The sequence below is a fragment of the Podarcis erhardii genome (assembly GCF_964252035.2).
Source record: "Podarcis erhardii genome assembly, chromosome: 16".
Lineage (NCBI taxonomy): Eukaryota > Metazoa > Chordata > Lepidosauria > Squamata > Lacertidae > Podarcis > Podarcis erhardii.
The window spans coordinates 35,353,626-35,377,429 of record NC_138514.1 but is presented as its reverse complement, the minus strand read 5'-3'; the positions used below and the strand labels follow the sequence as shown (position 1 = coordinate 35,377,429).

At 46.8% G+C, this 23,804-nt stretch overlaps 1 protein-coding gene across 1 annotated transcript; it reads left to right on the top strand.

Moving 5' to 3' along the window:
• Positions 1 to 1,149: 1,149 nt before the first annotated feature.
• On the top strand, positions 1,150 to 17,982 carry NLE1 (notchless homolog 1). Its single transcript, XM_081844215.1, has 13 exons — positions 1,150 to 1,233; positions 2,255 to 2,421; positions 4,618 to 4,835; positions 5,961 to 6,040; positions 6,966 to 7,042; positions 8,004 to 8,101; positions 9,050 to 9,242; positions 9,723 to 9,858; positions 10,242 to 10,288; positions 12,403 to 12,605; positions 13,776 to 13,935; positions 15,559 to 15,629; positions 16,639 to 17,982. Exons 2-13 carry the CDS (start codon positions 2,287 to 2,289, stop codon positions 16,649 to 16,651), a joined length of 1,431 nt encoding a protein of 476 aa, XP_081700341.1. The 5' UTR covers positions 1,150 to 1,233; positions 2,255 to 2,286; the 3' UTR covers positions 16,652 to 17,982.
• Positions 17,983 to 23,804: the final 5,822 nt, after the last annotated feature.

The following is a 23,804-nucleotide window of genomic DNA, read 5'->3' as shown; positions in this document are numbered from 1 at the left end:
GGTGTCATGGGCTTTGAAGACACTCAAACAAGGGAGAAACATGCTAAGAGGAAGGCACGCTTGGCAAATCCACACTGTGATCAACTCCCGCCTGGAAACGAATATCCCCACTGTGGAAGGACGTGTGGATCCAGAATTGGCCTCCACAGTCGCTTACGGACTCATTGTTAAAACCGTGTTTATGGAAGACAATCTTACTCGGCTAAGAGGCATCGCCAAAAAAGAAGTAGTAATAACAACAACAACAACAACAATTTATACCCCGCCCATCTGGAAGATCCAGCAGCCTCTATTATTCTTCTATATGTGGGTTCAGGGGCTAAGGCGTGCCAGGTGAATGGAAAAGCTCCGGTAGCAGTGGGGGAGACAGGGCACCTGCTTGGCGTGCAGAAGATCATAGAATCATAGAGTTGGAAGAGACCCCAAGGGCCATCGAGTCCAACCCCCTGCCAAGCAGGAAACACCATCAGAGCACTCCTGACATATGGTTGTCAAGCCTCTGCTTAAAGACCTCCAAAGAAGGAGACTCCACCACACTCCTTGGCAGCAAATTCCACTGTCAAACAGCTCTTACTGTCAGGAAGTTCTTCCTAATGTTTAGGTGGAATCTTCTTTCTTGTAGTTTGGAACCATTGCTCCGTGTCCGCTTCTCTGGAGCAGCAGAAAACAACCTTTCTCCCTCCTCTATGTGACATCCCTTTATATATTTGAACCTGGCTATCATATCACCCCTTAACCTCCTCTTCTCCAGGCTAAACATGCCCAGCTCCCTTAGCCGTTCCTCATAAGGCATCGTTTCCAGGCCTTTGACCATTTTGGTTGCCCTCCTCTGGACATGTTCCAGTTTGCCAGTGTCCGCGGCAGGTCTGAACACATAACACTAACCTAGAGGCAAGCAGATGATGGGGGAAAGCCCCCGCCCTCCGCTCTCTGCCAGAGACCTTGAAAGGCCGCTGCCGCCAGTCAGAGTAGGGAATACTGGCCTTTATGGACCAAAGTTCGGACCCCAATCAAGATCAAACAACATCATATACTGTATATTCAGGCCACGGCTCTCCTGCTGTTCCCCCCTTTCCCCAGCAGGTGGCGGTGGAGTCCCTCCCCCCGAGTGCGACTTCTAGGCGCAGGGAGATGACGTCAATTTCCCCTCCACGTGGGTGCAGCTGGCTTGCTTGCTAGCAAGAAGGGAAAAGTCTGCTCGGGGACTCCAGGTTCCTTAGAGTGGATTGGCAGGTAAAGACCGGTTTTCTGTCTGCAGGGGCTGCAAAGGGTTTTGACCCATGGGGTAGGTGGAAGGGAGGAAGAAAGAGGGGGCTTGGGGTGGGATGAAGCAGAGTTTTGAACCAGGAGTTTAAAGGGAGAAACGTGGGAAGGTTAGGAGTATGTGCGTGAGAGAGAAGGAGGTTTTGCTCCTGGTTTAAGAAGGCACCAGAAACTGATCTAGGAAAAAATGGGAGACCTAGATTCATAATTATTATTTAATTTGTTATTTATACCCCACACATCTGGTGGGTTTCCCCAGCCACCCTGGGTGGCTCACAGCATATATCAGAACATACTAAAACCTAAAACATTAAAAACTTCCCAATATAGGGCTGCCTTCAGATGCCTTCTAAAAGGCAGATAGTTGTTTATTTCCTTGACATCTGAAGGGAGGATGTTCCATGCAATTGGAGAGGGCACTTTGGAGCCAATAAAAAGGTAAAGGTACCCCTCACCGTTGGGTCCAGTCGTGGCCGACTCTGGGGTTGCAGCTCTCATCTTGCTCTATAGGCCGAGGGAGCTGGCGTTTGTCCGCAGACAGCTTCCGGGTCATGTGGCCAACATGACCAAGCTGCTTCTAGCGCACCAGAGCAATGCACATGTTTACCTTCCCGCCGGAGCGGTACCTATTTACCTACTTGCACTTTGTGCTTTCAAACTGCTAGGTGGGCAGGAGCAGGGACTGAGCAACGGGAGCTCACCTGTCACAGGGATTCAAACCGCCGACCTTCTGATCAGCAAGCCCTAGGCTCTGGTTTAGACCACAGCGCCATCCGCGTCCCTCGAAGCCAATAGCCCTGGTTAATTCCACACTCCAGCCGGCCACCAGGAAATCAGCAGAAAGGCCATTGACATGGGATAAAACATCCCCTACCACTCTCTGGAAACCATTTGGATCAATTAAGTGGTGGACCATCCAAATCGGTCCCACCTCCCTGCAGAGGGGAAGGGTCGTGTTCACCCATATGATTGTCTGTGTTTTTATTCACAGGTCGAGGTGCAAACCTTAATGAAAAAAATAAAATGACGGCAGACGTGGAGCGACTCCTTATCCAGTTCAAAGATGAGGCTGGTGAAGCCTTGGGCTCTCCCTTTGATGTGCCCATCAACATCACGCCAGAGAAGCTTCAGCTCGTCTGCAACGCCCTCCTGGAGAAGGTACTGGTGTCGGGGTTGCGTCCCGGGGCAGAGTTAAGTTTAAGGGGGACTGGCTTCTCCCGCCAGAAGCCAGAGTCACTTGCTTTTTGAATGCCACCCAGTCTCTTTACTCCACAGACAAATGCAGCTCTTCTGGGTTTGTGAAATGGCTACTCACCCGATCTGAAATACTCCCTTTGCAGGCAAGGCTAAATTCATTAAAACAGATCTCCAGAACAGATAAAAATCCAGACCTGTCCTCTGGTCTCCACTCCATAAAATATTGATAAGATGAGTTCAAACAAATTAGCACAGCGTTAAATTTAAAACTAATTTAAAATTTTGAGAGCTCGGAACCACAGACACTGCCGCTTTTTGTAATCTTTTTTATTCGATTTTCAATAATATAAACAAAACAGTACAAAATCCAAATATTGAGATTACTCTGAATCTCCTGACTTCCCCTCCCCATCCTTTCCATGGGTCCTTTTAATTCTATTTTCAACTGCATATCAGTACTTCTCCAATTTTTCATCTTCCTAAATTATACATTCTGTTATATTACAAGTGTGTTTAAAATCCTGCTAACGTTTTGGCCTGTTTACAATGATTTTGTATATATGTTATAAACATTTCCCTTTTTTAAAAAAAATTTCTTGTCTTCTTGATTCCTGAGCTGTCCAATTCATTTTGCCATTTTGGCATAGTACATTCTTCTCTGGTCGGGGTTGTCTCTTCCTTCCAAACGCTGCCGCTTTTTAAATGCAGAACATCCTGGATTTAATCTCCAGTAGCATATCCAGGGAGGGCTGAGAATGCTCACCTGTGGAACCTTGGAGAGCTGCTGCCAGTCAGAGTAAGCAGTACTGTGATTGATGGGCCGGTGTCCTAATCAAATCAGCCCTTCATTCAGAACCATGAGGACTAGAACCTTGCATTAATTTTATGGGGAGGGCTGTGGCTCAGTTCTAGAGGGTGCTTTGCATGCAGTGCCCAGTGTTCCCCTCGGCTTGTGAGGTACATTTCCGGTTCCCAAGGATCTTTTGCCTTCAAGCAGGTAGCCAGCTATGCTGGGCCCGGGGGTAACCTGAGCAACGCGGTCCAGGTCCGGTCCCAAATCCAAGGGTTCTGCGAGGAGTCGCTCCGGCAGGACATGAGGCAGGAAACCAGGCTAGGTCAGACACAGGATCCCAGGCAGGTTCTGGCAAAGAGCAGTGTTGCTCCTGCAACCTGGGGCAGAGTCCAGCAGCCTTTTATCTCTGTCGGGGTAATGGCTGGTCCTGATCCCCCGGTGACTCACCTCCCTGTCTCGCCCAATGGCGAGCACTCCTCCTGCGAGGAATAATAATAATTTATTATTTATACCCCGCCCATCTGGCTGAGTTTCCCCAGCCACTCTGGGTGGCTCCCAATCAAGTATTAAAAACAGTACAGCGTTAAATATTAAAAACTTCCCTGAACAGGGCTGACTTAAGATGTCTTCTGAATGTCAGGTAGTTGATTATCTCTTTGACAATTCATGGGAGGGCGTTCCACAGGGCGGGTGCCACCACCAAGAAGGCCCTCTGTCTGGTTCCCTGTAGCCTCACTTCTCGCAATGAGGGAACCGCCAGAAGGCCCTCGGCACTGGATCTCAGTGTCTGGGCTGAATGATGGGGGTGGAGACGCTCCTTCAGGTATACAGGACCGAAGCCGTTTAGGGCTTTAAAGGTCAGCACCAACACTTTGAATCGTTCTCGGAAACGTACTGGGAGCCAAGTACTCAGGTCTCTCCTTCTCTCAGACCTCAGTCTCTGCAGATCGGGAGATGTTAGTAGGTTACTAGCCCAACTGGTAGTGGAGCATCTGTAAGTGATGGCCCAGCTGGAAGCAACAAGGTAATCCCTGCATCTGGAGCCAGGGCAGGCTCAGGCCCCTGACTCGGCCCAACTGGTGCTTGTTGCAGGGGAACCTGTGCAGACTGGGGCTCTTCAGAATCAGGCCCCAGACTCGGTTCCGATGCCGCCTGAGGCAAAGGATCCGGTGCAGACTGAGACGCCTCTGGCTCCGAGTCTGAGCCCGAGTCCCAGGCCATCACACCAACGGGAGAACCCGTGTGAAAAGTCCTGTCGAGCAAGGAACGTTAAATTCCCTTTTTTTAAAATGGCGATTCGCTGTTGCCAAAGCAGTGCACCTAACAGTGTCTGAAGCTGAAACCCCGACTCTCTCCCATCATAGGAGGAGCCGCTGCCGCTGGCTTTCTATGTGCGAGACTCCGAGATCGTGGCCTCCCTGCAGCAGACGTTGGCAGGGCAGGCCCTGGAGACGGAGAAGGTGGTGGAGATTGTCTACCAGCCGCAGGCTGTGTTCAAAGTCCGTGCCGTCACGCGCTGCACCAGTTCTTTGGAGGGGCACAGCGAGGCCGTCATCTCAGTCGCCTTCAGTCCCACTGGGAAGTAAGTCGAGGGTCCAGCCGGGGTTCGAGTGGGGGAGAAGTACAGAAAAGGAACAGGGAGAGTGTTCCAGGCAGGGTGGATAAAAATCAATTATTATTATTATTATTATTATTATTATTATTATTATTATTATTTAAATCAGTTTTTTTAAAATTTAAATCAAATTTTTAAAACAAAATGCTTTCGGAGGAAAAATCTTTCCAAAGATAGTTTTCTATTTAAGTTACATTACAGTCCAAAGGCTATTCATCAGGAAATAAGGATTTGTTTTAAGTTTTTCCTGTGTGCTAAAACTCAGTCTAAGTTGTTTTAAAAAACCCCACACATTTAACCACATCAGTTAACCAACATTGATACATACGCTATGTTATTGCTTTAGTTAAATAAATTATTTAAATTGTTCTAATGGAAATGATTCTTTTTCTCCTTCCAAAAAAGGACAGCAGAAAAGTTGTCCAAATATAAACAGTTAACTTATTAAACCTCACACTAATTTCATAATTATCTGTCTATGTATTTCTAATAGTATAACCAAATCAGTAATTTCTGATATAACTGTAAAAAACTGCTCTGAAAATTTATTATTCTAAAGATGAAACCGTCCTCTGGTTGTAAATATTAAAAATGAGCAAGAATACCAGCAAGAATGAGTCTTTCTGTAAAAGGAATGATTTAAATCAAGTCTTACTGACTAGTGATTTAAATCGATTTGATTTAAATCAAATCCACCCTGGTTCCAGGGATGACTAAATGGCTGGCTGGAGCCTCTTTGACCTGCCTTTGCTAGGTTGCGTCCCAGCAATGCACAGAACCTCCTTGCCCTTGAGCGAGGTGATAACGAGGCTTTCAGGTTTGACTGTCACTTTGTTTCCTGATGAGCAGGGACCCCCAAACTTGTGCCTCCAGTGTTTTTAGGACTACAACTCCCATCATCCCTAGCTAGCAGGACCAGTGGTCAGGGATGGTGGGGATTTGGGTCCAAAAACAGCTGGAGACCCAAGTGTGGGAAAATCCTGAGTTAGAGGATGGGATTGTGCCTGCTACACAATCCCAGAATCTGCCCTGGAGTGTCCCAAAGTGAGAATCTGCACGCACCCAGCTGTCCCCCCCCCCCTCCTTTTTAAGGTACCTCGCCAGTGGCTCCGGGGACACAACCGTGCGCTTCTGGGATCTCAACACAGAGACCCCACACTTCACAGCCAAGGGTGAGTCTCAATAAGGCTGTGCAAAAATGTCTTCCAGGAATCTGTTTTGAGTTGGTGGCTGCCCCAGGGGCATGCGGATGGACTGTCTATCTGGCTTTGGTTTTTAGGGGACAAAAGCCATGGCATTTGCTTTGTAGACAGAAGGTCTCTGGTTTGATCCCCGAGATGTCCAGGTTGGGCAGGGCATTTTCTCCCCATCTGAAAATCCACATTTTCTGCCTGTTCAAGCACAGAATATGTCCAAGTGGGTTCTAGTCTCTTTCCGCTTGCTGTTGATTTTAATTCTCTCTTGAATCTTAACAAAATACTTTAAAAAAAAATAATACTCTTACTGGCTCTTTCTTCCTTTTTTAAAATTATTTACCTGCATTCGCTCCATAAGACGCACACACATTTCCCCTTACTTTTTAGAAGGGAAAAAGTGAGTCTTATAGAGCAAAAAATACGGTATTTGTTTTTTTTTTTCCAAATTACAGTTTTAAAATCACATATACAACATAAAGACAAGATTCTATAGAACAGGCATCCCCAACTTGCTGCCCTCCAGATGTTTTGGCCTACAACTCCCATGATCCCTAGCTAACAGGACCAATGGTCAGGGATGATGGGAATCATAGTCCAAAACATCTGGAGGGCCGAAGGTTGGGGATGCCTGCTATAGAATCTCCTGGACTTTCTTCCTCCCCTTTGTGGATTCTGTTGTTCATCGTTTCCTCCTGCATCTTTTATAATAATCCGAATCTTTTACATCTCCATTATATCCAAAATTCACCATTAAACTACAAGTGTTATTCCAATCCCCCCCACAATTTTAACTGTTTGCAATGGTTTTTAAGATAAGTTTTAAAATTTCCCCGTTCTTTATTAAAATTTTGGTTTTCCTGATTTCCGATTCTTCCAGTCATTTTGTCATTTTTTTCACCAGGTCACCGTCACTGGGTGCTCAGCATTGCCTGGTCTCCTGATGGCAGGAAACTGGCGTCCGGGTGCAAAAACTGCCAGGTATAGGGTGTCCCTCACCTTTGGGCCTTGATACTCCCTCTGAATTCATCCTGGGCTGGGTCTTTCTTTCTCTGAGCCGAGGACAAACAGGGACGCTCAGCAAAAAAATGTTGCAGCATGGCGTGCTTTGGTTCAGAGTGGCGGCCGTTCCCTTTCACAGGTTCCTCCATTCCGTTCTTCCTCCTATTCTTCTGTCCCTTTCAACAGACAAGAGTTGTCCTCACCAATAAGTGCAAGGAAATATTGTGCTGTTGAGTACTTCTGTTCAGGATGCTCATTTTGGGGATACTCCATTCCGCATTGCCCTTTCCAGTATTCTCTCCCCGTCCACAGACAAGGACCAGCCTCTCAGATAAGGACCAGCACAACAACAAAGTGTTGCTGTGTCAGGCGCTCCTGTTCAGGATGCCTGCCATACCCCTTTTGGGGATACTCCATTCCACATTGCCCCTTCCAGTATTCTCTTCCCCATCACAGAAAAGGACCAGCCTCATAGTTAAACAGGGTTTCCCACTAACTGTTGCAGTGTCAAGTGCTCCTGTTCAGGATGCCAGCCATACCCGTTTTGCGGATACTCCATTCCATTCCCCCCATATTTTGTTTCTCTGCTTTTTCCTGCCAATGGACAAGCTGCGTTCGTGGCCAGTGAGGACGTTCAGTCCTCACTGAGCTATTTTAGGTTTTCCTCCCCCTTAACTCTTTCCGCCCCTATAAAGCTTTTGGGGGGATGGCGTTGTAGTTCTGCAAACCTTGATTCCTTGGACGTGACTCTTGCCACTTTGGCGATCACTGGCTGCTAGCCATGACGGTGATGTTCTCCCCTGTCGGAGACAGTATACCTTTGAATGCCAGCCGCTGGGAATCACAGGTGAGCAGAATTACTGCTCAAGTGAGCTCTGTGTAGCAATCTCTCAGTCTGTCTGGGCCGCAGCCGTGTTTCTGATTTTATCCTTTCGTGCAGATATTTCTCTGGGATCCCGAGACGGGGAACCAGATTGGACGGGTCCTCGTGGGGCACTCCAAATGGATCACTTCTCTCTGCTGGGAGCCTCTACATCTGTAAGTCTCCCCATTCCGGACCCCCCCCCCCAAAAAAAAACACCTTCTAATCTTTTGGGTTACTTTGGATTGCTTTGGATTTCAACCCATTCATCCATCAGCAGTGTGTAATGGTTAGTATGTCAGGCAAGGGCTGGGAAGACCTGAGTTCGAATCTCTCATTCAGCTGTGAAGTGACCTTAAGCTAGTCGCCATCTCACAATCTGACCTCTCCCACTAGAGCTGAGCATGCCTTGAATCAGCACAAATACAGGAGAAAAGCCTGGATTGCTGTAAAATCTCTGTTTTTCCTTTTTTAAACAAAAAATGCAAGGTTCTAACCCGTAAAACAGTTTAAAGCTCTTGTCAACTTTATAAACATCTGGGTAAGGTAAAGGTAAAGGGACTCCTGACCATTAGGCCCAGGTTGCGGCGCTCATCTCGCTTTATTGGCCGAGGGAGCCGGCGTACAGCTTCTGGGTCATGTGGCCAGCAGGACTAAGCCGCTTCTGGCAAACCAGAGCAGCGCACGGAAACACCGTTTACCTTCCCGCTGGAGCAGTACCTATTTATCTACTTGCACTTTGACGTGCTTTCGAACTGCTAGGTTGGCAGGAGCAGGGACTGAGCAACGGGAGCTCACCCGTCGCGGAGATTCGAACTGCCGACCTTCTGACATCCTGCCTCTGTGGTTTAACCCACAGCGCCACCTAAACCAGGCATTGGCAAACTCGGCCCTCCAGATGTTTTCAGCCTACAACTCCCATCATCCCCAGCTAACAGGACCAGTGGTCAGGGATGATGGGAATTGTAGTCCCCAAACAGTTGGAGGGCCAAGTTTGCCTATGACTGGTCTAAAGAATGATGTCTTTAGCAGGCACGGAAACGAGTTTATTGTGAGCACGCCTGCCTGATATCAATAGGCAGGGAGCTCCAAAGCTTAAGGTTTCCTGGTTTTTCCCTCTGCAGGAACCCGGAGTGCCGCTACCTGGCCAGCTCCTCCAAAGATGGCAGCGTCCGCATCTGGGACACAGTGGCAGGCCGATGCGACAAGATCCTGACGGGCCACACGCAGTCGGTGACCTGCGTCAAGTGGGGTGGGGACAACTTGCTGTACTCCTCGTCTCAGGATCGGACCATCAAGGTCTGGAGGCCCCTGGATGTAAGTCTGGGAAAGTCTGAGAAATTAAGAAATGCAGAATAAGCGATAAAGAACGGAAAATCATCAGAGGTGGTTGACGGACGTCTAAAATATTGTATAAGATAAGAAGTTATGTTAAATATTTGTTTGAAATGATATGTAAAAAGCCCAAGAAAAATGTACCGTATTTTTTGCTCTATAAGACTCACTTTTCCCCTCCTAAAAAGTATGGGGAAATGTGTGTGCGTCTTATGGAGCGAATGCAGGCTGCGCAGCTATCCCAGAAGCCAGAACAGCAAGAGGGATTGCTGCTTTCACTGTGCAGTGATCCCTCTTGCTGTTCTGGCTTCTGAGATTCAGAATATTTTTTTTCTTGTTTTCCTCCTCCAAAAACTAGGTGCGTCTTGTGGCCTGGTGTGTCTTATAGAGCGAAAAATACGGTATTTTAAAAAAACTTGCGAGTCAGGGACTGATTTGCCTTTTTCCTGTTCCACTTTTCAGGGAGTCCTCTGCCGCACACTTCAGGGTCACGCGCACTGGGTGAACACTATGGCCCTCAGCACAGACTATGTTCTCCGCACTGGGGCTTTTGAGCCGGCCGAGGCCTCCATCAACCCCCAGGACGTCAGCGGATCCCGTAAGTGGCATCAGGCTACTGCCTCTCCTTTTGCTTTTGTTCAAGGCAGGGAATCATCGAATCCTACAGTCAGAAGGTAACCAGGGGTCATCTAGTCCAACCCCCCGCAATGCAGGAATCTCAGCTAAAGCATCCATGACAGAGGGCCAGACAACCTCTGCTTATAAACCCCCCCCCCCCAAGGAAAGAGAGTCCACAACCTCCTGGGGGAATTCTTACTCTTTCTCTCTCCCTGGGAGAAAGGAAGCTGTTGCCACAACTTTAGCACCATGAAATCAGCCTGAAATGCAGAATTTTGAGCATCCTTGGGGGCTCAGCGTTCTGACCAAGCAGGTTCCTCTGGCTGCAGGTAGTGACTAACCTGCGTTTCCTTCCTCCTACAGTGGCAGAGATAAAGCAGAAAGCACAGCAGAGGTACAGCCAAGTCAGGGTAAGTCTGCCTTCCTGCCTGCCCTGGCCACAAAATAGCCGCTCGGCTGCAGCTCCCAGAGCTCTCAGCAAAGGAGTTGGTTGCTCAACCACTCTGGGAACTGTAGCTCTGCAGAGGAGAATAGGGCTCTCCCAACAGCACCCTCAACAAACTAATTCCCCAGTTTCTTTTTCTCCCCCCCCCCCCAATAATTTATATTAATTTTTTCCAAATATCTTAAACACAATACAGTGGTGCCCCGCAAGACGAACGCCTTGCAAGACAGAAAACCCGCTAGACGAAAGGGTTTTCCGTTTTGGAGGTGATTCGCAAAACGAATTTCCTATGGGGTTTTTTTTTCTCCCCCCCCCTTTTTCTAAGCCGCTAAGCTGCTTATCAGCTGATCCGCTAAGCCGCTTATCAGCTGAGCCGCTAAGACGCTTATCAGCTGAGCCGCTAAGCTGCTTATCAGCTGATCCGCTAAGCCGCTAATGGGCTTGCTTCGCAAGACGAAAAAACCGCAAGACGGAGAGACTCGCGGAACAGATTCTTTTCGTCTTGCGAGGCACCCCTGTATAGCTTAACAATACTATTCTCCTTTCAATCTATATCTTACCTGAGTTAACTTCCCTCCACCCCTCTTCTGGCTTCTCTACATTGCTCTTACTTAAGCGTGATTACTATATATACATTCTATAAATATCTGTAATTCCTTAATAAATTTTTGTATTATGCTTTAGACATACATTCCTTATTATATTACAGCATTACATCTTGTGGTCTAACCAAATGTTTACAATAAACGTTATGAGTTTTATTTCAGTCCTGTGAGTATCTTTATCTGTGTACAGTTTTCTCTAAGTATACCATAAATTTGGACCATTCTTTTTGGAATTTCTCATCATCCTCCTATCGGATTCTTCCAGCTAGTCTTGCTATTTCTGCATACTCCGATACTTTCTGTTGCCATTCTTCAATTGTCGGAATATCCTGTTGTTTCCATCTCTGTGCGAGGAATAGTCTTCCTGCTCTTGTGGCATACAGGAAGAATTTCTGATCTTCCTTTTTAATGTCCTCTCCAACCATTCCTAACAAAAATGCCTCCAGTTTTTTATAAAAGGTGTACCTAAATATCTTTTTTAACTCATTATATACACTATTCCTTGTCACACAACCACCACATGTGGTGAAAAATTCTCTCTTTTACAGTCCATTTCCAACAGTTCTTATTTTTCATTTTGTCCATCTTTGCTAGTTTGGTGGGTGTTAAATACCACCTATACATCATTTTTAACAAATTCTCTTTTAAGGTCATGGATGCGGTAAATTTTATTCCTAAATTCCATAGCCTTGTCCATTTCTCATACTGGATATTATATCCTAGGTCCATTGCCCACTTAGTCATGACCTCCTTAATTTCTTCATCTTTTGTATGCCATTCCAACAAAAAATCATATACTTTAGTTCCCCAGTTTCTATGGGTGAAGCTATGGCGGTTTAAAGTTGTGCTTTAAATATAGAGCGATGAGGCCTCTGTCTTGGGCAGCTGGTTGCATCTTGCACCAATGAGTTCCCAAGTTCAAGCCTTGTTGAGTTGTGTTGGAAAGAATCAAACGTGACTAACTTAGAATCATAGAATCATAGAGTTGGAAGAGACCACAAGGGCCATCGAGTCCAACCCCCTGCCAAGCAGGAAACATCATCAGAGCACTCCTGACATATGGTTGTCAAGCCTCTGCTTAAAGACCTCCAAAGAAGGAGACTCCACCACACTCCTTGGCAGCAAATTCCACTGTCGAACAGCTCTTACTGTCAGGAAGTTCTTCCTAATGTTTAGGTGGAATCTTCTTTCTTGTAGTTTGGAACCATTGCTCCGTGTCCGCTTCTCTGGAGCAGCAGAAAACAACTTTTCTCCCTCCTCTATGTGACATCCTTTTATATATTTGAACATGGCTATCATATCACCCCTTAACCTCCTCTTCTCTTGGGCCTATTCATTTCATTGGCTCCCCTTGGGTATAGTCGATTAGCAAGGAATCTGGTGCATCTTAGGGGGTGGTCGGCCCCAGAATGAGGTGCTGTCCCAGAATCCCATTCTTCTCACTGACAGAGGGTGCTTCCTTCTCTGCCCACAGGGCACGGGGCTCGAGAGGCTCGTCTCCGGGTCGGATGACTTCACGCTGTTCCTCTGGGTGCCTGCAGAGGACAAAAAGCCTTTGGCGCGAATGACCGGCCACCAGGCGTTGATCAACCAAGTCCTTTTCTCTCCCGACACGCGGATCATTGCCAGTGCATCCTTCGACAAGTCCGTCAAACTGTGGGATGGCAAAACGGGCAAGTAAGTGTGTGATCATTATATCGTTTCCCTTTATCTCAAGCCGGTTCACAATTTTCCAAGGAAAAGCTACGAAAATCATGCTGGACGTATCAAAGTACTCCCTGTTAAAGGCAAATGATTAAAAAGGGCTATATTTAATTAAAAACACACAGGCGTTTGGTCTTAGGCCTCAGCTGCGCCTTGGGAATTACGATTGCTTTCAGTTTTCCAGTTCATCTTTGTAAAACAAGTTCAAAGTCCTCATGAGGGCATTCCAGCAGGGATGCTGAAAATCAGAGGCTCTTCATAGGCTGGTTCTGCAGGGAAGGGGGATGAACCACATTCGCGTCACAGTCTTAACACAGTTGGAGTTCTTGTTATTAAATATACCAAGAAAAAAGCACACCAAGAACTCTGGCCGATATAAGTTTCAGTAGTGGGAGTGGTCCCTACTCGCAAATCAATGGTCAATTGTAACAAAAACTAATCGATTCAAAAGTATGTACAGTGGTACCTCGGGTTACATACGCTTCAGGTTACAGACTCTGCTAACCCAAAAATAGTGCTTCAGGTTAAGAACTTTGCTTCAGGATGAGAACAGAAATCGTGCTCTGGCGGCGCAGCGGCAGCAGGAGGCCCCATTAGCTAAAGTGGTGCTTCAGGTTAAGAACAGTTTCAGGTTAAGTACGGACCTCCGGAACGAATTAAGTACTTAACCCGAGGTACCACTGTATTCTGACAAGGATTACAAACTCAAATAGAGATTACAAACTCAAACTCATAACGATATGTACAGTGGTGCCCCGCAAGACGAACGCCTCGCAAGACGGAAAACCCGCCAGACGAAAGGGTTTTCCGTTTTGGAGGCGCTTCGCAAAACGAATTTCCCTATGGGCTTGCTTTGCAAGACGAAAATGTCTTGAGAGTTCCTGCGGTTCCCCCCCCCCCCTTTTTCTAAGCCGCTAAGCCGCTTATCAGCTGATCCGATAAGCTGCTAATAGCGCTAATCCGCTAAGCCGTCAATGGGCTTGCTTCGCAAGACGAAAAAACCGCTAGACGAAGAGACTCGCGGAACGGATTAATTTCGTCTTGCGAGACACCTCTGTATAACACAATAATTCGTTACAGAATTAGAGTCTGGTGTGTTTTTTTCTTGGTAGAGTCTTAACACACACACATTTCCCACACTAGGTACCTCACCTCCCTGCGGGGGCACGTATCGGCGGTGTACCAGATTGCGTGGTCGGCCGACAGCCGCCTGCTGGTCAGCGGGAGCAGCGACAGCACACTCAAGGTCTGGGACGTCAAGACACAGAAACTGGCTGTCGACCTTCCTGGCCATGCGGACGAGGTAAGACGCTAGTCAGCGGTGAGGTTTTTCCTCGGGGCTGCTTGGTAGGAGAGGATGGGGCGGCAGGTTGAGGACCCTGACCCCAAAATTGGCCCGTTGGTGGTTTGTGGATCAGAGGTGGGGAACTGGAGCCATACCCCCCTTGCAGGCTGATTATTGACAGGTGGGCAAAACCCCTTTCAGCCAGATCCATCGTCACTTGACCTGCACCTGGACATGCTATATGACATCAGGCGGTTCCTGATTTTAAGCTCTTCTAAAGGGACACGGGTGGCGCTATGGGTTAAACCACAGAGCCTAGGACTTGCCGATCAGAAGGTTGGCGGTTCAAATCCCCATGACAGGGTGAGCTCCCGTTGCTCAGTCCCTGCTCCTGCAAACCTAGCAGTTCGAAAGCACACCAGTGCAAGTAGATAAATAGGTACCGCTCCGGCGGGAAGGTAAACGGTGTTTCCGTGCGCTGCTCTGGTTTGCCAGAAGCGGCTTAGTCATGCTGGCCATATGACCCGGAAGCTGTCTGCGGACAAACGCCGGCTCCCTCAGCCAATAAAGCGAGATGAGCACCGCAACCCCAGAGTCAGTCACGACTGGACCTAATGGTCAGGGGTCCCTTTACCTTTTTAAAGGGGCTGGAAGAAGAGTTCACTTTGTTTAAAGGTAATGGTAAAGGACCCCTGACCATTAACTCCAGTCTCAAACGACTCTGGAGTTATGGCGCTCATCTCACTTTACTGGCCGAGGGAGCCGGCGTACAGCTTCCGGGTCATGTGGCCAGCATGACTAAGCCGCTTCTGGCGAAACCAGAGCAGCGCACGGAAACGCCGTTTACCTTCCCGCTGGAGCGGTACCTATTTATCTACTTGCACTTTGATGTGTTTTCGAACTGCTAGGTTGGCAGGAGCAGGGACCGAGCAATGAGAGCTCACCCCGTCACGGGGATTCGAACCGCCGACCTTCCGATCGGCAATCCCTAGGCTCTGTGGTTTAGACCACAGTGCCACCCGCATCCCTTTGTAAACTTTGTTTACAAGCTGCAAAAAACGTTTCTTTAAAACACACACATACCCCAAAGCGGGCCCGTTTCGATCCTTGCTCACTTATCTGTTAAATATTTCTATATCCTGACTGTTTGTACCACCCAAAGCCTGGCTGCCATGGTCCTGGTGGAAGGCAGCTCCAATGAGCCCCATCATCAAGTGCGCATGCTGCATGATTATGCACACACCATATAACTGATTTTATAATGAATTGATTTTAGAATGCTGTATTATTTTACTGTTGTTAGCCGCTCTGAGCCCGGCTTCAGCTGGGGAGGGCGGGATATAAATAATTTTATTATTATTATTATTATTATTATTATTACAACCTGTTGTTGTTTCCTGAACTCAGCCCGCTGAGAACCTGAGCGTGCACTACCTTTTTCGCACACAAAAATGGAAAATGAAGTTGCTAGGCCCTAAGATGGCTGGCAGCTTGCACGAGCCGTGGTGGTGAAATCTTGCTCGCTTTTTTCTTCTCGCTTTGCTGTTTCTTTGGCAAAGCCCACCAAGGCACATTCGAGAAAAGCATCTCCAAGCCCCTCAGAGAGGCTGTGGACTGACCCTCGTCTTGTTCCCTTCCCAGGTGTTTGCGGTGGACTGGAGTCCCGACGGACAACGGGTAGCCAGCGGTGGGAAGGACAAATGTCTGAGGATGTAAGTCGTCCCCCCACTGTTTGCTAGTTCCTTGAGATATCAAGTCAGGTGTTTTTGCCTGGAAGGTGGGTCACTCCGTTATCTTCAGAAAAGGAGCATGAGCTGGAAGCCTCTCTTCCCTTTTCATTGCACTAGTGGTGTCACTGCCTGGGTGAGAGAGAGAAAAGTGAGGGAATCATTAGTGTATCTTGCTACAGTGGTGCCCCGCAAGACGAATGCCTCGCAAGACGAAAAACCCGCTAGACGAAAGGGTTTTCCGTTTTGGAGGTGCTTTGCAAGACGAATTTCCCTATGGGCTTGCTTTGCAAGATGAAAATGTCTTGCGAGTTTTTCCGACTTTTTTCCCCTCCCCCCCCCCTTTTTCTAAGCCGCTTATCCGCTAAGCCGCTAATAGCGCTAAGCCGCTAAGCCGCTAATGGGCTTGCTTCGCAAGACGAAAAAACCGCTAGACGAAGAGACTCGCGGAACGGATTCTTTTCGTCTTGCGAGGCACCACTGTATTTAGAATAAGGGGGGAGTTGGACTACAACTCCCATCATCCCCAGGCAGTGGTTGCCCAATGGGTGTTGGGAGTCTTTGACATAGACATTGGTTATCCCTGATTTAAAGAGTAACTTAAAATTAAGGGGAGAACAATATAAAGGGCAGGTCTCTGCCCTCAAGGGGCCTACAGTTACACATTTTCAGTTCTATTGGCTGTGTGGCCTAGTGAATGAAAGTCAGGCCTGATCAGCCACGGATCTCACTGGGTGTGCTTGGGCGAGTTGTTGACCGGCCTGACCTACCTCACAAGATGGTTGGGAGGAGAAAGTGGGTATCATCACCCTGTAGGGGAACCCACAGGTCTTGCCGCACTACAACTCCCATCATCCATGACCCATTGGCCGTACTTCCTGGGTGCTGGTGGAAATTGTAGTTCAGCAACAGCCAGAGGCTCCCCTTCAGCACACGCCTTTGAGGAAAGGAAAAATACAGATTATTTTCGATGTTTTTCTTCTTCTTTAAACAGATGGAGACGATAGCTGTGAGGAAAGGACTGTCACAAATGGAGCCCATCCGCTTGGTGGTTTTCCCTCCGGCGCATGCCAGCCTTCTATTTTCAGGAGGGCTACTTGAATCAAGACTGTTCTCTCTTTTTGGATCCAGAGAAAGGAGTCCTCTCCTCTCTTGTCAGCTGGCTTCTGGGCTAGTTGATGCCTCTTGCTAAGTTGTTGCTGCTCACAGTTGTCTAAAACCTACACACACACACACACATACCCTGCCAGTCTTCCCTGATGAGAGCTGGCGCAGTCAGGAAGTCGAAGCGGAAGCAATCCAGAAGGTCCTGAGTTCGAATCTCCCCATTTTAGCCATGGATTCACAATGTGTTGCTAGGCCAGCATCGGCCCACCACCACCACCCCACCATGGCCTGAGAAAGGGATGATAATCTTATTTCTTTCTCCTAATCGCAAACCTGGGTGCTGAGTGCCGAAAAGACGCTTCCATTGAGGAGCAAGACAGAAAGTTTGAGCACTGATAGAACCCCTGAGGTTCAAAGAAATGATAAATAAATTGACAAATCTCTCTTTTAAGCAGTTTGCAGCTTACCTTAAAACGCCAAACAGTCTGTATTTTCAAAGCACCAGTGTAAAACATCAGAAACGAAAATCGGGAAGCACAACAAAGTTCCCAGTTTAAAGTAGCATAATTAGCAGGAAAACAACATATTCTCTTACATGTGCGAAAAAGAAACCCATTAAAAATAAGAATCAAATGCAAAAAAGATTCTGGGAGTAAAGCATCATTAGCAGCTAAAGAAAAACAATGGTTTGTATTAAGTTTAACTCGGGGCAGACGCATTGGAATTGGACTCACGGTACCCAGGTCCATTATTTTATGTGGATCTTGGAGTTGGACCAGCTCAAATGTTTACCAGTGCGTGAGTCACAGTGGTCAATGGGAGGACGTTAACATTCCATAAGGCACCTTGGATTTATTTGTTTACCAAAGAGACTAGTCCCTTTGAGGTCAGGGCCACGGCCTTCCTCGCCCTTTTTCTTCTAATATCATTTGTCTTCATTCAGCTGCTTCGGAGGCCTGTGCCCAGGGAGAAAGGTAGCCTACAAATATTTTAAATAAATGGCTTTTGACAGCCGGTGTAACGGTTAGAGTGCCAAGACCAGAGTTCAAATCCACCACTCAGCCGTGAAGCTTAATGGGTCACCTGGGGCTGGTCCCCGTCTCTCTCAGCCTAACCTACCTCACAGGGTTGTTGTGAGGATAAAATAGGGAGAGCAGTACGCCATGTTACCTTAAGCACGGGAGGAAAATGTGTTTTGTAAACATAATGAATAAATCAATTTTTAAATTGCCTTATTGATTCCCCCATCCCATTTTTTTTGTTAAGCCATCCATGCAAAACGGCCATCGCTGTTTAAATCCATAATCTGATAATTTAGGAGATAAGTCTTATTCTGGTGGATTAGAAGAAAAGGCCATCTGGTCCGACCGACATCCTTGTTCCCAGAGCGGCCAATCGGGATACCTCTTTGGAAACCGGCAAACGGCGGAAGAGCAGCTTTGTTTTCTCTCCGGCTTGTGGTCCAGGGGCGCAAGGGATCATTTCTAGGGAACAAAACTGCCGGCATCTTAATGCTATCATGCAAATCTATGGTGCGGCTGCATTTGGAATATGATTTGCAGTTCTGGTTGCCTCGCCTCAAACCTCCAAATATCGTGAGGGGGGTTTGATCACATTCACATTTTGTTATCTTTCTGGTTAAGTTGGGAATACAGGAAGAGCCACTAACACTTCAGCAAATGGCCAGGCAGCCGGACTTTGCAGAGAGCATCGTAATACAAAAAGGAATGGAAAATTATGATCTGTTCCTACTCTCCTTGTTTACTTGCCCTCTGGAAGTATATTTTTCTGTTTGGGCTTCCAGTTTATTTCCTTGCTGAAATAATTCCCTGTCTCTCTGCGATATCTTGCTCTGCTCATCCCTTTGTGGGGGACGGAGGTTTAATTCCTTTTCCGTCCCCTCTCACCGAAAAAGGCCTTCAGCTCCAAAAATTAGCAGGGAGTTCCCTGTTGAGAGAAAGCCACCATCAATTAATCAACATCAGCTTCAGTTGATTTATCTACATAAATGCCAGGTGTGGTTTTGGCGAGCTGCACAGCGGCATCCTCAGGAATCCCCGGGGAATTGCTTTCTCCATGGTTCTTAAATTGCCTGCCAACTTGTCTTGTTAAATGCTCGGGTTTTTTAAAGAAAAATGTGTCGCCTTCCAGCACAGAGCTGCAGGCTGCAATGGACCCCTGAGGAGATCTTCCATCGCTCAGAACAGCACTGGCTGTTCAGCGAGTTAAACCTTCCCCTCATGGTTTCCCCTCCTTTCCCAAAGCTGATGCCGCCTCAAGACTATTTTGGGGGTGCTGGTTTGGTTTAATACAATTATTCTGAGGCTCTTAAGCAGCACTGTAAGCCGGAGGACCGCATTCAAATCTGCACCACCTTCTGGGGGCCACATTGGGATGGTGGGCAGAGGCAGAAAGGGGCATGTGGCCAATAAATTACCTATTTTCAAATATTTTGAGGGGGGAATTACACGGTTTTCAGTCTAGACCTAGGGAAGCCTCTTGTCAACAGGTGACGTCACATGATTGGTTGGGGGCCGGAATTTTCTAGAAATGGCCTCGTGGCCGACTTGGTGGGGGCACCAGTTTGGGCCACGGCATTTAATGAACAACAAACTGGAAATCTGAATCTAAAGACCTGACTGGTTGAATTTATTTTTTTTTTAAAGCACTGAAAGGCCTCAAGTGAATGTTGTTTTCTTAAAAGTGCTGAGTTCTCTGTTAATAATAATATACCGTATTTTTTGCTCCATAAGACGCACCTAGTTTTTAGAGGAGGAAAACAAGAAAAAAAATATTCTGAATGAAACAGTGGATGTATGATTTTTGTGGTTCGTGCTGTGGCCACAGACATGATATGTAATCTGATGGTGTATTTGGGGTGACCCAGTGCAAAAATCCTGAGGATCCATGTGGATCCGTGCTTTGTAACCATGTTTTTGCACCATTGTGGCCCCACAAAACAGTGGATGCATGATTTTATTGGTGCAGGCTGTAGCCATGGACATGCTATGTGATCTGATGGAGAATTTGGGGTGACCCAATGCAAAAATCCTGAGGATCCATGTGCTTTTACCTCCCCCCTCCCCGGCAGCCTCCTTTATCACTAGAGTCCCTTATCTCCCTCCCAATCGCTTGCTGATCAATTGATCAGTGGCTTTGTTTCAACACCCTCTTCCCTCTTTCTAAAAAAAAAAAAAAGCACAACCTGCTTTTTGCCCATGGACAATTCAGCTCCAGGGACCACACATTCGCTCCATAAGACGCACAGACATTTCCCCTTACTTTTTAGTCCTGCCCTCGTCCTGGAACAACCATGGAGGCCAGCTGTGTTTGATGAGGAAGCCAGCAGTGAGGTCAAGGCACTTAATCCCCAAATTGCACGGGAAAAGTGTGGCAGAGGAGCATTACATGGGTGGTTCCCTTCTTCTGGCATAAGAATCCAGCATTTGATCCTCTCTGGATCAGGATTGCCTAAGCTGCCCTTTGCCACCACAAGAAGTTTTGCAGGATGGTTCCCATCACCCCCGGCTAGCATGGCTTCAAAGTCAATGATGCAAAGAAACACCCAAAATTATAATATGCAATAAAGTGATCCCATTAGAATATAAACCAACCCAGATCATCCTCCGAGGCCTTTCCTCATGTGCCTCCTTCACGAGAGGTTCAGAAAGAGCAGGCCTTTTTTGCAGTGGCTCCCCGTTTGTGCAATGCTCTCCCCAGGGATTCTCATTTTGCATTTTTTAATTCCATCAGTTTTACTGAAGTCTGAAATAAAATAGGCAAAGCTTAATCGCAGATATCCTGTATCTTTTTTTATCAAAGATCAAAACTAAATAGAAACACAAACCAAAAATAGGAAAAGAAAAAAAAAAGAGAAAAAGGGAAAGGAAGGGGGGGGTGGAATATAGCTTCTGGTTCTTCGTCTGTCAGCTATATACAGAAAATTATTTAAAACGTCGGCTCTAGAATACACAAGAAGGTTGGGTCAGGTGTCCTCTGAACTCTCCTTCAGCTTTTAAGGAGCTGGTGCGAGTGTGATGGATGATGAATCGCATGCGTACGTGTGGAGTGGAATTAATTTGTCACCTGATGGGCAGGTAAGCTTCAAATAGGTCCTGGGGTAATGACCCCAGTGAATTGATTCCACCAGGTGTGTCTCGTGATGTTTATATAACCCGCTTGAACATTGTAAAAGGGGAAAGGGGAAAAAATACGTGTCGACAAACCTTCCTCTAGTTTTCCAAGGTGCATGCAACAGAGCAGTTGCTAAGTTTCCTTGCAATCCAGTTTAAAGCACAGGGGCGGGTTAGGTATTGCCCCCCACCCCCGGTCAGTTGGCAAAGGTGATCATGGTTATTAAATGAAACAATATATATCACTTTCTGAAGAACACATGCATAGTTCCCTAGTTTCTCTCTCCCCTCCTCATCCCCTTTTCCTTTTATTAGACAGTCACACCATTATATGGTGCCGGATACAAGGAGAGAGAGAGAGAGAGAATTTGTTTTGCATTTAGAAAACTTAAAGCACATTATAAGTCATAGGAATAATACAGCTTTTCAGGTTACCATTTGCATCTGGACCAGTCACTAGGAAAACAAAGTCACAATTCTGTGAACAGGGCCAGGGTGTAGGTTTGATGAAGCCCGAAGCTACTGAAGGTAATGGGGCCCTTTATATGTCCGCTGTCCTTTGTCAACAACAAATTGCCGCTGTTTTTTTGTGTTGAATATATGCTATATATATGGTAATTTATGGACCTAATAGGTATCTAAAGCCGTTTGCACATAACAAAATATGTATTTTATCAAAGTGATATTTGAGGGAACAGTCAAGCAGGCGGGGCCCTTTACTTACGCCATAGGAGCCTGCACAACACAAAAACGTTGTTGTATGTAGGTTTTATTTTATTTGTTTGTTTCTTTTTAATCTTATATTTTGGAAATGTGCATCCAGTTTTTTTTTCCTTTAAATTTTTTTGGGGGGCCCAAGAGAGGGGGAGCCCCAAGCTATAGCTTGTTTAGCTTATACGTAAGTCCGGCACTGTCTGTGAATTTAAAAGATGTACTTGTGGAGGAACGAATGGAACAAATTCTGAAAAGAAGCAGGAGACATATGTGTGTGTGAAATAATTTATACAAGCGCTTAGACCGGGGGGGGGGGGTGAAGGGCTTCATGTGACCCATTTGCGTTGCCTTGATGGACGGAAGCACTTGATTGATGCTCAGCAACTCCCAAGGCCTGTTTATGAGGACTTGAGCGCATGTGATACCGTTAGAAGGTCATGCGCTTTTCAGGGCAGGCCTGTGAAAAATGGATTTGTGGTTTGTGCGTTTGAATCTTCTACTTCCCTCCCCACCGAAACCTTGCTTTGAATACATCCTCCTTTTGGAGAAGAACGGGAAATCTACCCAACTCTTTAACGCTCCCCTTCCCAACCATATTGTCTCACTGGCAGATTTGCGCACCGAAGCAAATTTTATTTTGCATGAAGGAGCGTCTCCACCCCCATCATTCTGCCCGGACGCTGAGGTCCAGCGCCGAGGGCCTTCTGGCGGTTCCCTCATTGCGAGAAGCAAAGCTACAGGGAACCAGGCAGAGGGCCTTCTCGGTAGTGGCGCCCGCCCTGTGGAACGCCCTTCCAGCAGATGTCAAAGCAATAAACAACTACCTGACATTCAGAAGACATCTTAAGGCAGCCCTGTTTAGGGAAGTTTTTAACGTGTGATATTTTACTGTATTTTTGGTTTTTATGGAAGCCGCCCAGAGTGGCTGGGGAGGCCCAGCCAGATGGGCGGGGTATAAATAATAAATTATTATTATTATTATTATTATTATTATTATTATTATTATTATGTCAGCTCGCGGGCCTCATCTGGCCGCATGCCTCAAATGTGCTAACAAGTGGGGTGTGTGCTGGTACCAAAGCGGTTGGGATGTTGCGTCCAGCTGTAGGGGGATGCTGTCAGTGCCATGCCTTATTGGGGAGGTGTGGGTGTTTGCACATTTCGTAGAATCTGTTAAGAGTTAGAAGGGAACCCCAAGGCTCATCTAGTCTAACCCCCTGCAATGAAGGAATCACAGTCGAATAAATCTTGACAGATGGTCACCCAACCTCTGTTTAAAAACCTCCAATGAAATGAGGATTTACCACTTCGGGAAGGTGGTGGACTCTCCTTCATTGGAGGTTTGGAATAGCATTGTTTATTTCATTTATTTATTTAATTGCACACATATATTCCACCTCCTCCAAAAGCTCAGGGCAGTGAATGTCTCCCCCCACCCTCAACCGCCCAGGTAATCCTCACAACAACCCTGTGAGGTGGGCCAGGCTGAGAATGACTAGCCCAAGGTTGCCCAGTGAGCTTCTTTTCTGAGTGGGAATTTGAACCCTGGTCTCCCTACTAGGCAGTGCTGCATTGCCTTTTGCCAATAATGTTGAGGTAAGATGGCAACCCTTAGTCGAGGATTGCCAACTGATCAGAATATATATATATATATACCAGGCCTGCTCCTCTGACTTGCAAGCAAAAAGAGTACAAAGTGAAGGATCATTGCCTGCTATAATGGTTGCAGAGCAAAGCTGCTGTTTGAGTGGTGAAAAGTGTGGCAGTCCTACAATGAGGTGAATTGCTTGGTTAGTAATAAGAAACAAAACAGGCCTCACCTGTAATTTACAGACGGGCACAGAAAAAAGCTAGAACATCACACCCACCATACCTTTTATCTGACAAGATTTATATACCGCTTAACAAAACCCTCTATTTGCAGTTTAACCTGCTGTTGGGCAGAGGAACGTGGGCTGGTGTGAAAAGTTGGCAACCAACCCTCAGTGTGGCCTCCTAGCTTGAAAGCCAGAAGGCTCAATGCCTGGCCAGACAGAACTTGTGGCTTTATGTGTATGGTGAGCATGTGTATGTGAATTAATTTTATTTAGTTTGTGTTTGTGCCATATATATATATATATATATATGCAGGTTTTGGTGTCCTCGGGTGTCTTCCCGTGTAAAAGTTGGGGTGTCTAGGCGACGTTTCGACGAGGTCTCACTCGTC